The sequence below is a fragment of the Martes martes genome (assembly GCF_963455335.1).
Source record: "Martes martes genome assembly, chromosome: 1".
In the NCBI taxonomy this organism is placed as follows: domain Eukaryota; kingdom Metazoa; phylum Chordata; class Mammalia; order Carnivora; family Mustelidae; genus Martes; species Martes martes.
This window is the reverse complement of record NC_137888.1, coordinates 154,956,084-154,971,305: the sequence shown is the minus strand read 5'-3', so window position 1 is coordinate 154,971,305 and position 15,222 is coordinate 154,956,084. Positions and strand designations below refer to the sequence as shown.

Genomic DNA, 15,222 nt, shown 5'->3' with positions numbered 1-15,222 from the left:
GACATTTTAAGAGAACAAGTAAAGAGATTCACTTAGTAATCAAAAAAGTACCCATGAAGAGAAGCCAGGCTCAGATGGCTTCCATGGCAAATTCCACCAAACAAATTACTACCAGTTCTTTAGAAACCCTTCCAAAAAAACAGAAGAAGGAACACTTTCTAACTCATCGTGTGAGGGCAGTAGTACCTTGATTCCAAAACCAGGTAAAGACATCACACGCGCGCACACACGCACGCACACACACACACAACTACAGAGTGGTATCTTTCACGAATATGGCTGCAATTTAATCCTCGACAAAATATTAGCAAACTAAATCTGCAGCATAAAAAGAGAATTATATACCATGACCAAGTAAATGAGATTTATCCCAGGAAAGCAGGGTTAAATTAACATCTGAAAGTCTATTAAAGTAATACACCATTACCAACCAAGAGACAAACACATGATTGTATCAGTAGAAAAGGCACCTAATGGTGCTCCTCCCTGGCTCAGTCAGTAGAGCATAGGACTCTCCATCTCAGGATTGTAAGTTCGAGCCCCATATTGGGTGTAGAGATTACTTAAAGATAAAATATTAAAAGAAAAGGCATCTGGCAAAATCATGACATCCTTTTGTGATTTAACAAAAAATAAGTACATGAAAACTAACAATGGAAGGAACTTTCTCAGGCCCGTAGAGGACACCTACAGATATCCACAGTTAAACTCATACTTAATGGTGAAAGACTGGATGCTTCCTCAAAATTAGCAAGACAACTATGTCTGCTTTCACTATTTCTGTTCAGCATACACTATGCAATTCAGTATATACTCTGCATTACACTATACTCTGGTCTAAGTGCGCTATACTGGTATGGCTAAAAATGTACACGTCAACAATTTCTATATCTATTCAACTGGGGATTCTAGCCAGGACAGTTAGGGAAAAATAAGAAAGAAAAGGCGTCTAGATTGTAAAGTTAGTAATAAAACTATTTCCATTTGCAAATGATACGATCTTGTATAGAGAAAATGCTAAGGAATCACTAAAAAACTATTAGAACTAGTAAGTTCATCAAGTTTGCAGGATATAAAACAGTATGCAGAAATCAGTTATATTTTTTTTAATTTTTTTTTTTTTTGACAGACAGATCACAAGTAGGCAGAGAGGCAAGCAGAGAGAGAGGGGGAAGCAGGCTTCCCGCTGAGCATAGAGCCCGATGTGGGGCTCAATCCCAGGACCCTGGCATCATGACCTGAGCCGAAGGCAGAGGCCTTAACCCACTGAGCCACCCAGGTGCCCAGAAATCAGTTATATTTTTAAAACTTTTCAGTGAGCAATCCAAAAATGAAATTAGGGAAAGAATTTCATTTACATTTACAATAGCATCAAAAAGATTAAAATCTGTAAGAATACACTTGACAAAAGAAATGCAAAATTTATATAGACACTACCAAATAGTTTTGAAAGAAATTAATGATTTAAATAAACTGAAAAACATTCCATGTTCTGGATGGGAAGGCTTAATAAGATGGCAATACTGCCCAAAGTGATCCTCAGGTGAAATTTGTAGAAATTTGTGAAATCCCAGAAATTTGTAGAAACTTACAAGAAATTTGTAGAAATTTACAAGCTGATTCCAAAATTCTATGGAATTGCAAGGGTTCCATTACAGCCAAAGCAATCTTGAAAAAGTACAACGTAGGAGGACTTCACACTTCCTGATTTCAAAACCTAGTATGGGCATACCTCAGAAATAATTGCAGTTTGTGTTCCAGACCACTGCAGTAAAGCCAGGTGATAGGAATATTTTCATTTCCCAGTGTATATAAAAGTTACCTTTGCACTATGCTGTGGTCTGTTAAGTGTGCAATTATGTCCAAAAAGATGTACATACCTTAATTTAAAAACACTGCCAAAAAATGCTAACCATCATCTAAGAATTCAGAGTTCTAATCTTTTGGCAGGTAGGGGGTCTTGTCTCAATGTTTACTGATCAGGGTGGTGGTTGCCAGATGTTGGGGTGGCTGTGGCAGTTACTTGAAAGAAGGCAGCAGTGGTGGAAAACAGTATGGAGGTTTCTCAAACAGAAATAGAAATACCATAGACACTACTAGGTATTACCCAAAGAAGATGAGGTAGAAACCAGAGATACAGTAGAACGTATCAACGAAACTAGAAGCTGGTTTTTTGAAAGAATCAATAAGATCGATAAACCATTGGCCACACTAATCCAAAAGAAAAGAGAGAAAGCCCAAATTAATAAAATTATGAATGAAAAGGGAGAGATCACAACTAACACCAAGGAAGTAGAAACAATCATCAGAAGCTATTATCAACAGTTATATGCCAATAAGCTAAGCAACCTAGATGAAATGGATGCATTCCTGGAAAACTATAAACTCCCAAAATTGAACCAGGAAGAAATTGACAACCTGAATAGACCGATATCTAGTAACGAGATTGAAGCAGTGATCAAAAACCTCCCAAAAAACAAGAGCCCAGGACCTGACGGATTCCCTGGGGAATTCTATCAAACTTTCAAAGAAGAAATAATACCTATTCTCCTGAAGCTGTTTCAAAAAATTGAAGCAGAAGGAAAACTTCCAGACTCTTTTTATGAAGCCACCATCACCCTGATCCCCAAACCAGGCAAAGACCCTACCAAAAAGGAGAATTTCAGACCGATATCACTGATGAATATGGATGCTAAGATTCTCAACAAGATCCTAGCAAACAGGATCCAACAGCACATTAAAAAGATTATCCACCATGACCAGGTAGGATTCATCCCTGGGTTACAAGGATGGTTCAACATTCGCAAATCAATCAATGTGATAGAACAAATCAATAAGAGAAGAGAGAAGAACCACATGATCCTCTCCATTGATGCAGAAAAAGCTTTTGACAAAATCCAGCATCCGTTCCTGATTAAAACGCTTCAAAGTATAGGGATAGAGGGAACATTCCTGAACTTCATCAAATCTATCTATGAAAAACCCACAGCAAATATCATCCTCAATGGGAAAAAGCTTGCAGCCTTCCCATTGAGATCAGGAACACGACAAGGATGCCCACTCTCACCACTCTTGTTCAACATAGTATTAGAAGTCCTAGCAACAGCAATCAGACAACAAAGAGAAATAAAAGGTATCCAAATTGGCAAGGAAAATGCTAATTTGAAAAGATAATTTGCACCCCTGTGTTTATTGCAGCATTATTTGCAGCATTATTCACAGTAGCCAAGATGTGGAAGCAACTCAAGTGTCCATTGATAGATGAATGGATAAAGAAGATTAGGTATTCATATACAGTGGACTCTTAGCAGCCATAAAAAAGGATGAGATCTTGTCCTTTGCAACAGCATGGGTGGGCTTGAAGGATATTATGCTAAGTGAGAGAAGTCAGATTGAAAAAGACAAATACCATGGGAATGGCTGATGGGACAGTCAGAACACAAACAACATTTAATGATTATGTTCGCCATCTCATATGAACATGATTCGTGGTACCCTAAAACAATTACAATAGTAACATCAGAGATCATTGATCACAGATCACCATACAAATATAATGATGAAAAAGTTCGAAATGTGTCACAGAGACGTGAAGTGAGTAAATGCTGTTCTTGCTCAGCAGAGTTGCTACAAACTTCCAAAATATATAAGGAACTTATACAACTCAGTACCCAAAAAAACAGTCCAGTTTAAAAATGGGCAAGAGAGGGGCGCCTGGGTGGCTCAGTGGTTTAAAGCCTCTGCCTTCGGCTCAGGTCATGATCTCAGGGTCCTGGGATTGAGCCCCGCATCGGGCTCCCTGCTTGGCGGGGAGCCTGCTTCCTCCTCTCTCCTTCTCTGCCTGCCTCTCTGCCTACTTGTGATCTCTGTCTGTCAAATAAATAAATAAAATCTTTAAAAAAAAAAATGGGCAAGAGATATGAACAGACATTTCTCCAAAGAAGACATACACAAGGCCAACAGACACATGAAAAGATGCTCAGCTTCACTCATCATCAGGGAAATGCAAATCAGAACTATGAAATAATCACCTCAACTTGTCAAAGTGGCTAAAATCAACAACACAGGAAGCAAGTGTTGGTGAGGCTGTGGAGAAAAAGGAACCCTCTTGCCCTGTTGGTGGGAATGTAAATTGGTGCAGCCACTGTATGGAGGTTCCTCAAAAAATTAAAAACAGTACTACCTTGTGATCCAGGAATTGGAATATTGGGTATATACCAAAAAAACACAAGAACACTAATTCAGAAGGATACATGCACCCCTATGTTTATAGCAGCATTATTTACAATAGCCAAATTATGGAAGCCGCCCAAGTGTCCATCAGTTGGTGAATGGATAAAGATGTGTGTATATATATGGAATATTATCCAGCCATAAAAAAAGAATGGAATTTGCCATTTACAATGACATGGATGGGGCTAGAGAATATAATGCTAAGCAAAATAAGTCAGAGAAAGAAATACTGTGTGATTTCACTCATATGTGGAATTTAAGGAACAAAACAAAGGGGAAAAAACAAGAGAGAAGAGGGGCATCTGGCCGGTTCAGTCAGTAGAGCATGTAACTCTTGATCTTGGGATTGTAAATTCAAGCCCCACCTTGAGTGTAGAGATTACTTAAAAAAATAAAACCTTTAGGGACACCTGTGTGGCTCAGTCACAGGTCAGTCAGTTAAGCTGCTGCCTTTGGCTCAGGTCATGAACCCAGGGTCCTAGGATCGAGTCCTGCGTCAGGCTCCTTGCTCGGCAGGGAGCCTGCTTCTCTCTCTGCCTCTGCCTGCCACTCTGCCTACTTGTGCGCTCGCCCTCTCTCTTTCTCTCTCTCTCTCTGACAAATAAATAAATAAAATCTTTTTAAAAAAATAAATAAGACCTTTAAAAGAGAAAAAACAAATTGAAGGTTATCAGAAGGGAGATGGGTGGGGGGATGGGTTAAATAGTTGATGGGGATTAAGGAGTGCACTTTTGATGAACACCAGGTGATATATGGAATTGTTGAATTACTGTATTATATACCTGAAACTAATAACACTGACACTGTATCTTAACTGGAATTAAAAGCTTAAGAAAAAAGAAATGGAATACAGTATTCTAATGAAGAGCTGGTTTATGTTGTGAAATAAGTAAATAAATAAATGAATAAGTAAAAATGTATGTAGTAAAGGAAATGTGACAGTAAAGCATAACAAAAATGAAGGACTTTATCAAAATATACTAAAAATACTGCATTTTAAGTCATATAGCTTAAACCCATATTATTTAATGCAGAAATAGACAAGTCAATAGAATACATAGGAGGGTCAGAGGATCAGAAACAGTTTGGTTTATATGGGAGGTTAATTCATGATAAGGGTGCCACCTCATGAGGAAAGAATATACTCATTGGTAAATGGTTTTGGAACAGTTAGGCTCTCTACCTCTGGAGAGAAAGAAAACTGAGTCTCCTACACCAAAATAAAGCCTAGATGGAATAAAGTATACCTTAACAATCATTATTCCTTTGCTTAGAGTAACTTGAGGTAGTTTCAGTGTTCCAAAAAATATCAAAAAAGTTGTTTCAAAATACAACTAGGTTTTGTTGGTTTTTTTAAGATTTTATTTCAGAGAGAGGATGCGTGCACAAGGGGGAGTTGGGGCAGAGGGAGAAACAGAGAGAGAGAGAGAGGGGCAGAGAATTTCAGGCAAACACCCCGTTGAGTGTGAAGCCTGACAAAGGGCTCTGTCTCATAATACTGAGGTCATAACCTGGACCCAAACCACAAGTGAGACACTTAACTGACTGAGCCACCCAGGCACCCCTAAAATAGAAATAGTTTTATTTAAGTACGATTAACGTGTTCGAGGACATACCCACCCAATGTATATTGGGCTTATATTATGGCTGTTGTTTTGTTATATTTTTATTATTTTTTATTGTTTATAATATTTTTCCTTCAGCAGTATATGATAACCCTCTCCCAATTTCTTCATGTATAGAGTTCCATCATTCAAGGCTGTGTTGTATAGTGTGCCATTGTTCCAATGTAACATAATTTAACCATTCGCCTCGTGTTTTATATTCGGATATCATAAACATAGAACACTTAGGTTTTCATAGAATGGGGTCTGAAAAGGGCCAGGACAAGATGGATGTATTTTCATCTGAGTCATGATTGTGAACTATTTGGGTTTTTTCCTCCTCTCAGTGAAGTTTCTATGGTAATCTGAATTTCAAAGTTTGGCTTTCAGTAGCTCTGTTGATTACATTAAAAGGAGGAAGTAAATTTCTCAGTTTTCTTAGCTGATCTGAGGAAGCAAAACAAATGTTTTTGTCTGTAAAGGAGCTGCAGGGTTTGAGAGGACTGACTTCATTGTTTTGTTCACATTTCCACCAAAACATTATTTTCCATTTATGTAAAAATGAATAATAAAGTATTAAGTTGCTCTGCGTGGACTTTTTATAGCTTAGGGGAATATATAGGTTTCCCCCACTATCTGAAAATAGAATGTTCCTGTGAAACCTTTCATATGCCAGAATAGTATAAAGCAAGGAAACAATTCCATTAATTTATGTGGAAAAACTTGTAAGTCTTCCCAGACCCAAAAATAGCGTCTTTTTTGCCTTTCTGATACCTTAGGATACATCTTGCTAACAGACCCACAAAATAAATCAAAGCACAGATGCTTACATACACAGTTCAGCAATGCTATGGTGACTTGATGCTGAGTTTAGTTCCTGGAGAAGGAGCTTGGTGGTACCATTCTTACTACTCAGAGTGCGTGCTGCCTTTATAACGATTCACTGCAAAACAAATGCTGAATACTATTTTTGCTTTTTGCCTTAATGTAAAGGTGAAGATCTTTTGTTTTTCTTTTGGTTAGGGAAGGCAGGTACTGTTGTAGGTCTTTCATGAAAGCAAAGTGGTATAATGTGAACTTTTGGAAAAGTATAGGACACCTGTTTTGGTATATTTCCATCCATCTTTCTTCTTGTAATCACTTATGAGGAAAAGTGAAGAAGAAGTAGTATATATTGGTAGAATAACACCCAAAAACTGTTTAACTTTTGCCATTGAGTGCTAGATTGTATTTGTAACATTTTTAATATTCCCTTGGCCAATTATTTTCTTACTCTCCCAACAAAGAAATCTGAAAGTGTGTAAGAACCTCTTTTTCTGTGGGAAAGATGGCCTTGTGCTATTGAACAGAAATGTTGAGTGAAGAAAATTGTCTCCTTTGAGTAACCAAAATATACTTCTCTACTTGTTCTATGTCTCTGTTTTCTAGGCAGCACAGTCAGTGCTGATTTCTTTATTTGAACTCAATACCCCAGAGTTTACAATGTTATTAGGAGCTTTACCAAAAACTTTTCAGGATGGTGCTACAAAGCTTCTTCATAATCACCTACGAAACACTGGCAATGGAACCCAGGTATCTTTCAGTTATTTTCTTGACTATTATGTGGTATGATGGTTTCACAGCAATTGCTTCCTTTTTTACGTGAGGTAAACTTCTGTGCTCGCTTCGGCAGCACATATACTTTTTTACATGAAGTAAACTTCTGATCCTAGTATATAATTTTTGCATCTGTATTAGGCAACATCTCCTATGCAGTATTAAATACTGTTCTGGAAAGAATATAGTCCTTGGGCTTGTCATATTTATGTTATAATTTGGTATACATTAGGTTGGTGGTGAATGGTGGCCAGGGTATGAACAGGGAAAGTGAACCAGTCCTTATTTGAGGACTAGAAGGGATGACTTGGTTAACAAATAAGATCTGAAGAAGGTAGGGCTTTAAAAGGTGTGTTCACAAACCTGTTCCCAGGTTTATGGGTCCCTAGTTGCTTGAATACAGAATTTTGTTTGGGAGAGGTAAGATCTGGATAAATGAAACATTACAGTGTTATATGTACCTGTATGGCAAGAATCATTTACATAATATGCTTAAAAAATTAAATGTAAGTATTAAAAAACCGATATTTGATCATGGGTAAAGGAAAAATTAGATGCACTTATGGCGGGCTTCAGGTAAAGTCTGAGGGTTAAAAACAATCTGAGAACAATATCTTGGGACTAAATTTGGTTATCTTTTCAAAGGAGAGGGATTGTTTAGTTATATCTTAAAAGGTAGGCAAAATAATAATAATGAACTTTGGTATGCTTGAGAAAATCATTTATAAAGCATACTCAAGGAGGAATAAAATTTGAATGTTGATAATGGTTGAAGGAAGGATATTGGCTTACAATGGGAAGCTAATTTAAAATGATCAGTTTGGGGGGAGTACCTGGCTGTCTCAGTCTGTAGACGATGCGACTGTCAATCTCAGGGTCATGAGTTCAAGCCCCACATAGGCCAGGGAGCCTACTTTAAAAAATTTTTTTTTAATTTAAAAATTAATTAAAATAAAATAGTTTGGGGTCCTGTTGAATCTATGAGAAGGAAGATGTTGATAATATTTGAGAGCAGGAAGCAAGTGAAGAAAACAAAAAAAGACTAGAGGTAGGTTTCTGAATGGGGAAAATGTTTTTTCCTACAGAAAGCAGAGATAAATACATGAGTATTTAGAATACTCACCTACAAATATGTCTCTCTCATTGTTCATCTTCTTGATTGCATGACTTCCCTAAGAGCCTTTTAGTTGAACTTACCTGTCATATATTAATATTTATTTGACTCCCCTAATCAGGGTTCCATGGGGAGTCCTTTGACAAGACCAACACCACGTTCACCAGCCAACTGGTCCAGTCCTCTTACTTCTCCTACCAATACATCACAAAATACTTTATCTCCAAGGTAATAAAAGGGTTATTTTCCATCATGGCTTGTATTTGCTGATTCCCATTCTTAGACAACAGACAATAATGTAATTCCACTTGATTTCCACTTGACTTGAAAGGTCTTGACATACCGAAACTTAGCAGATTAAAAAAATTGTAAGTTTATTCCAAAACTAACCCTTTAAATGAAAATAATGCACAGGATAACTAATTTTCCTATAAGTGAGAAGAAAACTTAAACAGTTTTTGTAAATTAGTGCTTGAAGCATTAAATGGAGTAGTTATGTTTCTGAGATATACTTACAGACAAAAACATAAAAATAAAGAAGAAAAAATAAGGAAAGGCTAAATATAAAATGGCATTATGTCTGTGTCTTCAGGAAAGAATGTGACTGTGAGATTTGTCCTTAATATAAAATAAAAGCTGTATAAAATTTTCACACACTTAATGCAGTTCCAGCATTGGTGTATTTCAGATGAAGTTCTTGACTCATTAATAAACTAATATTTTTTCCTGGCCTTTTAAAAAATCATTTGCATGCTATTCCATATTTACTTACATAGTTATTAACATTATTTTATTAGCCATATGTCATAGCATGCTTCATCATATTTGTTACAGTTCTAGGATACTTCATCAGCATCTGAGGAAGAAAAATACATTGCATACTTAACCTGCCTTGTTTATTCCTTGTGACACACATGTGACAGTTTGATGGCTAAATTCCAGATTCAGTTGAGTTTTAGAATTTGATTATAGAAGTAATGTCAGTAACATATATGTTTGGTGTTAAAACTTCTCTGCCTTCCTATAAGTTTGTGTGAAATATATTTATCTTCTCTTTTAGCTGTACCATAATTGTAAGTTAATCACAAGAGTTAGCAAACTTTCTGTAAAGGACCGTATGGTAAATATTTCCAGCCTTGCGGGCCACACTGTATTTGTTACCTCTACTCAGTTCTGTGGTTACAGTGTGAAAATAGCTGTAGCGGGTACCTGAATAGATAAGTGCTGCTGGTCCCACTACCATTTTATTTATGGACACTGAAATAAGAATTTATATGATTTTCATTGGAAAAGTGTTAGGAAATGTTATTTTCACTTTTCTCTCAACTATTTAAAAAAATTAACATTTTTAGATTTCAGGGGTTGTAATTTGCTGGCCCTGGTTAATCAGAACATTTTCGAAGGTAACAGATAAACGAGATGTTACGGGCTATGCATTTAGAGTCATTGTAAGCTGCCCTTGGTGGGTGGACAAGGGGACATATACCTTAACCATTTACAGTTGTCAGGTTTTGTTTCGTTTTGCTGATTATGCTTTGGGGATCCTACATAATCACAAATGTGTTTGTATTTTAAAACTATACATAAATAATTAGTTGTCTTTTTCATAGTGCATTTGATTATGACACAGAAAATATGAACTCTGAAGATATTTATAGCTCTCTTAGAGGTGTCACTGAAGCAATTCAGAATTTCAGCTTCCGTAGTCAAGAAGATATGAATGAGCCATTGAAAAGGGATTCTAAAAAAGATGATAGTGATTCCGTGAGTATTTGAATATTCTTACGTTGCAGACTTTTCCATTAAGAGATTTTTTTTTTAACTATTTATCTATTTATTTATTTATTTTAAAGAGAGAGAGAGAGAGAGAGAGGAGATGCTCAAGCGGGATGGCGGGGCCAGCGGCAGAGGGAGAGGGAGAATCTTAAGCAGGTTCCATGTCCAGTGGGAAGCCTGACTTGGGGCTCAGTCCCATGACCCTGAGATCATGACCCGAGCTGAAACCAGGAATCGGACACTCAACTGACTGAGCCACCCAGGTGCCCCTCATTAAGAGATTTTTGTTGAATTTTTTTTTTTTAACTTTGCTTTCTGTCATTGTTCAGATGTAATTTTTTAAGGGATCAGTCACTCTCCAAGTGTTCACTGAGTATCTACCCATGCCAGGCACTGTTCTAGGTCATGGATTGTACAAGGCAAAGTTGCTGCCCTCAAGTTCCTTATAAATTTTCAGAGAGAGATGAGTACTATTGAGTTTTATGTTAGAACACAAAGTGAATCTATTTTAGATTAACTGGTCAGGGAAGGCCTCTCTCGGTCAGTGGCATTTGCATTAAGAATAAACAAAGCCATACAAGATCTAGGAGAGAAGAATTCCATAAAAGAAGTGGCAAGTGCAAAGACATTTAGATGGGAACAAATTTTGCATAGTTGGGAACTGGGACGAAAGAGGGTGTTGTTGGATTGTTGTGAAAGAGTTGGGGGATGGAACATGGGCCAGATCACATGAGTCTTATAAGAGTAAATGCATTTAGGACTTTATTTTCCACTAAGTGTAGTGATAGAGATTTGCATCATCAATTTGTAGAGCTCCAGTCGAGAGAGAATGTTACGACCCATTTTTCTGACATTGGTAATTATTGTTTAGTTTGTTGCTTCTGCCATCATACGAAGAGTAGTTGTTTTGCGTGGGGGAGGGAAAAAAAGAGTAGCTGTTTTTTACACTGCTGCCGAATACTTTTCTCAAAACAAGCCATCCCACCATTTCCTATGGAATCTGGTTCCTCAGTGTTTGCAGAATTGTAGAACATTGCGGTGCTTCAGCACATCCCTAAAGGGCTCCCTCCTCTGCCCTCCTGACTGCTCTCCTGCTGTTGTTTTTTTCCCCATGCCTGTCTGGCAGATGGCCCTACCAAACTGGGTGCCAAAAGCCAGCTTACCACTCAGATTTGAGGTTCCCCACCCCAAAAGCTACATGAGGTAGCAATAACAGTTTAGTAATAAAAATCACTGCTTGAGACTTTTTTTACCTCAGAGATAGCAGGATACAATGTGGGGAGCTCAAGCAGTGGATTCTGGCAGAATGAGTTTAAATTCCAGTTCCTGGCAGTTATTAACTAATCATACATTACCCCTTCTAAGCCTCAGTGTCTTCATTAGGAAAATAAGGATTATTACTGCCTACCTTAAAAGTTACTATAAGTATAGCAAATTATATGACGAATTTGTTAACGTCCAGCTCCTTGTTTTAAGTTCCTGTCTTTTCCCCTAGAGCTCCTCTTTTCTGTTTCAGTTGACAGCAGCACTAGTTGCTCAGCCAAAAACCTTGGACCAAGGAGTTGTCCATGTCTCCTCTCTTTCTGTCATCCTCCATGCTCTGTCAAAAATCTGTCAGTTTGGTTTTCAGAATATATCCAAAATCCATCCACTTCCCATCACTGCCATTCTGGCTTGAAACATGATCATCATCAATTCTCTCACCTGGGTTATTAAAATAGGCAGTTAACTGGCCTTCTTGACTCTGCCCATTGGCTTCCTGTTATCCGTTCTCACTCCTCAATTTATATAACTCCATAATAGGTCCCAGAGTAAAATCCAGAGTCTACACAATAGGCTTTTTCCCCTTTTACCCCTCTGACCTCATCTACTACTTTCCTCTGCTCCAGCCACACTGGCCTTCTTGCTATTCCTTGAACTTCCTGGGCATGCTCTTGCCTCAGGGCCTTTGTCTTGCCTCTTCCCTCTGTCTTAAGACATCCTTCTTCCAGGTGGCTCCATGGCTGATTTCCTCGCCTCCTTCAAGTCTTTGTTCAGATGGCTTACTCTGACCCTGTCGAATCTGCACCCTCCTTCCTCCCACCACAGTGCTCACGGTCCCTTTAATCCTGCACTGCCTCCCATACACTAGTCACCTTCCACCATTCTGGATACTTTACTCATTTGTTATGGTTAGAAATGTCTGCACCCCCACAAGAGTGTAAACTCCATGAAAGTGGACCTCGTTCTCCCTTTGCTCACCAGTATATCCCCACTGCCAAGAACAATGCCCGGCACGCAGTAGGAGCACAGTAAATACGTGAAGAATATTTGTAAAGCACCTGAGTAATGGCTTAGCATGTAGTTGCTGTGAGTAGATGGTGATGATGGTGATATTGATGGTTGTAATGATTTTCACACTAGTATTAGTATCAGTGTTAGTATTGATGTTTTGATAAATATGTTAATGTGATCAAACTTTAGCAGGCATCTATTCAAAGGGTATAGTCCTTGAGGCCTTTCTTTTTTAATAGCAGGCCTTTAAAAAAAAAATTGATCCTCTTGTACTTTGTTGACAATCTGTCATTGTGTAATTTACTGCCTTAATAATGGAACCTGCCAGCTTTTAGTTGTATGTTGCTAATGAAAATCCTTTTACATCTTTAAGTGGCATAGAGAAGCTTTTGGTAATCCCACTATATATCCTTTGGTCAAGCCATTAGCAAGAGAACTATAGGAATTAGCAACAGCATTCTTTTATGATTCTTATTTGCCCTCATGGCTGTGGGTTTGTTTGTTTGTTTTTACACCTTTACTTTAAATTTTGACATTTTAAATAAGTTTTAACTTATTGTGTTGATTCCCATTACTTTTTCTCAACTGTTAATTGTTACCTTTTTTAAATCGACTTTGAAGCAGTAAAGAAGACTCTTTCTAGTATTTCAGAGATACTTAAAAATAAATTATTTGCAAGGCACCTGGGTGCCTCAGTCAGTTAAGTGTCTGACTCTTGATTTTGGCTCAAGTCATGATCTCAGGGTCAGGTCATGAAGTTGAACCCCTTCTCTCTTGCGCTCCCTCAGTCCGTACTCCCCCTTTCTCTCAAATAAATAAATAAATAAGTAAAATATTTTTTAGAAAATGAATTAATTTGCTGTGCCTTCTCCCCATTAATAGATGTGTGGTGGTCCTGGGATGCCTGACCCAAGAGCAGGAGGTGATGCTACTGACTCAAGCCAGACAGCCCTTGATAATAAAGCTTCGTTGCTCCATTCAATGCCTGCTCACTCCTCTCCTCGCGCTCGAGACTATAACCCATATAACTATTCAGATAGCATCAGTCCCTTCAATAAGTCTGCCCTCAAGGAAGCCATGTTTGATGATGATGCCGACCAGTTTCCTGATGGTAGGTTTTGGGTCATATTTTGTCACCTGTTTTTTAGAGGATTGGTAGTCAATGAAACAATAGAAATACATGTGCTCTTTTATTATAACTCCTGAACAAGTAAGGAGCTTTGGGATGAAAATGTTTCTCCCATCTTTTAGGAGCTCATTTCTAGTGGTTTGGTAGTTTTCTACCCCAGAATGAGAAACAGGGTCATCCTGAGATCATCTTCAAACATTAGGAAATCCTTACTGACTGCCCGGAAACAACTGAAATCAATTGTAGCTTATAAATTTAGCCTATTTCTAGACATAATTCAGTCATTAATTTTTATACCAGCATGACAAAACCTTTGAAGAACTACCCATTCTTAATAATATCCCTTTAATAAAGTGTAAAATCATAAACTCTAGTAAGATGCAAGACCAATGTGAGGGAAGCTACCGTTAGAATTTGGAGCCAGCTTAGGACTAGCTCTGCACTTTCAGTGGCTTATACCAAGGGTGTGGGACTACCTCTAACACTGAGTTGTCCAGCCTGATATTTGGTTGACTGTCCAGAGTGTCACATCTGAAAGAGGGTAGAAATTACTACATCCCTGCCCTTCCAATTAATTACAGTATGCAGTTAGGTTCACATATAAAAGTATAAAAACTGATATAAAATACAAAATACTGCAGATGGTTTAGGTATTTTTAATAAGAGGGAATTACATTTTTTTCTCTACAAATTACATAATTTATTAATTTTTTTAATTGAAAACTCAAGTAATATAAAGTAATAGATAACTGTGTGGGTAAATTTGAAAGTATCCCCTTACTCATGATATTATACTTAGGTAGTTTCTGGTTTTCCTTTGTTCCCCCAGTATTGCTGTCAGTGAACATATTATTGCATAAACTTTTATGTGCATACATAATAATTTACTCTAAGAGAGTCCTAGAGATGAATTGCTTGATTAAGGGATACGTAAGTTGAAATTTTGAGAGTTATTACCCAATTACCAACTCAAAACACTTGGCTAGTTTAAATAGTGCTGATTTCACCAGCACAGAATGTTCAAACTTTTTAAAATTTTGAAATCCATCACCATGATGAATATAAAATAGTCCATCCTAATGAGCATTTCCCTAATTATTAGGAAGACTGAGAAGTTAGATATCAGAAATATTTTATAATTTTTGTAATTTGGTAAGTGGAAAAATCTCTTCATTTTTATTTCTTTGATTACCAATAAGGTTGACAAATCATGTTTTTACCAATATGTCATATTAAGAATCTTAATATATCATAATTACCACAAAGGCAAAATTATGACAACTTGCCATACTAAGTCTAAATTACATAAGAATGTATAAAATTGCCAAAATGATTCACTGCAGTGTGTTTTGATCTGTCACCACTAGTTACTCTGTTACTGAGGTTTAGTCACAGTAGCAGCAAAACAGGAGGGAATAAATTGGACCTAGCATAAGCGTGTCCTTTAAACCCTCCCTTGGGGGCACTTGGGTGGCTCAGTGGGTTAAAGCCTCTGC

The 15,222-nt window shown here is 37.4% G+C and overlaps 1 protein-coding gene across 1 annotated transcript in view; it reads left to right on the top strand.

The window, feature by feature from the left end:
• The window catches only part of CLASP2 (cytoplasmic linker associated protein 2), a gene marked incomplete at its 5' end in the record, with an annotated part of 139,585 nt that overhangs the window by 106,255 nt on the left and 18,108 nt on the right, over positions 1-15,222 (top strand). Inside the window, 4 exons of the mRNA XM_080810437.1 lie at positions 7,266-7,409; positions 8,669-8,775; positions 10,158-10,311; positions 13,480-13,708. Coding sequence (XP_080666563.1) covers positions 7,266-7,409; positions 8,669-8,775; positions 10,158-10,311; positions 13,480-13,708 — 634 coding nt within the window. The remainder of the gene's footprint in view (positions 1-7,265; positions 7,410-8,668; positions 8,776-10,157; positions 10,312-13,479; positions 13,709-15,222) is intronic.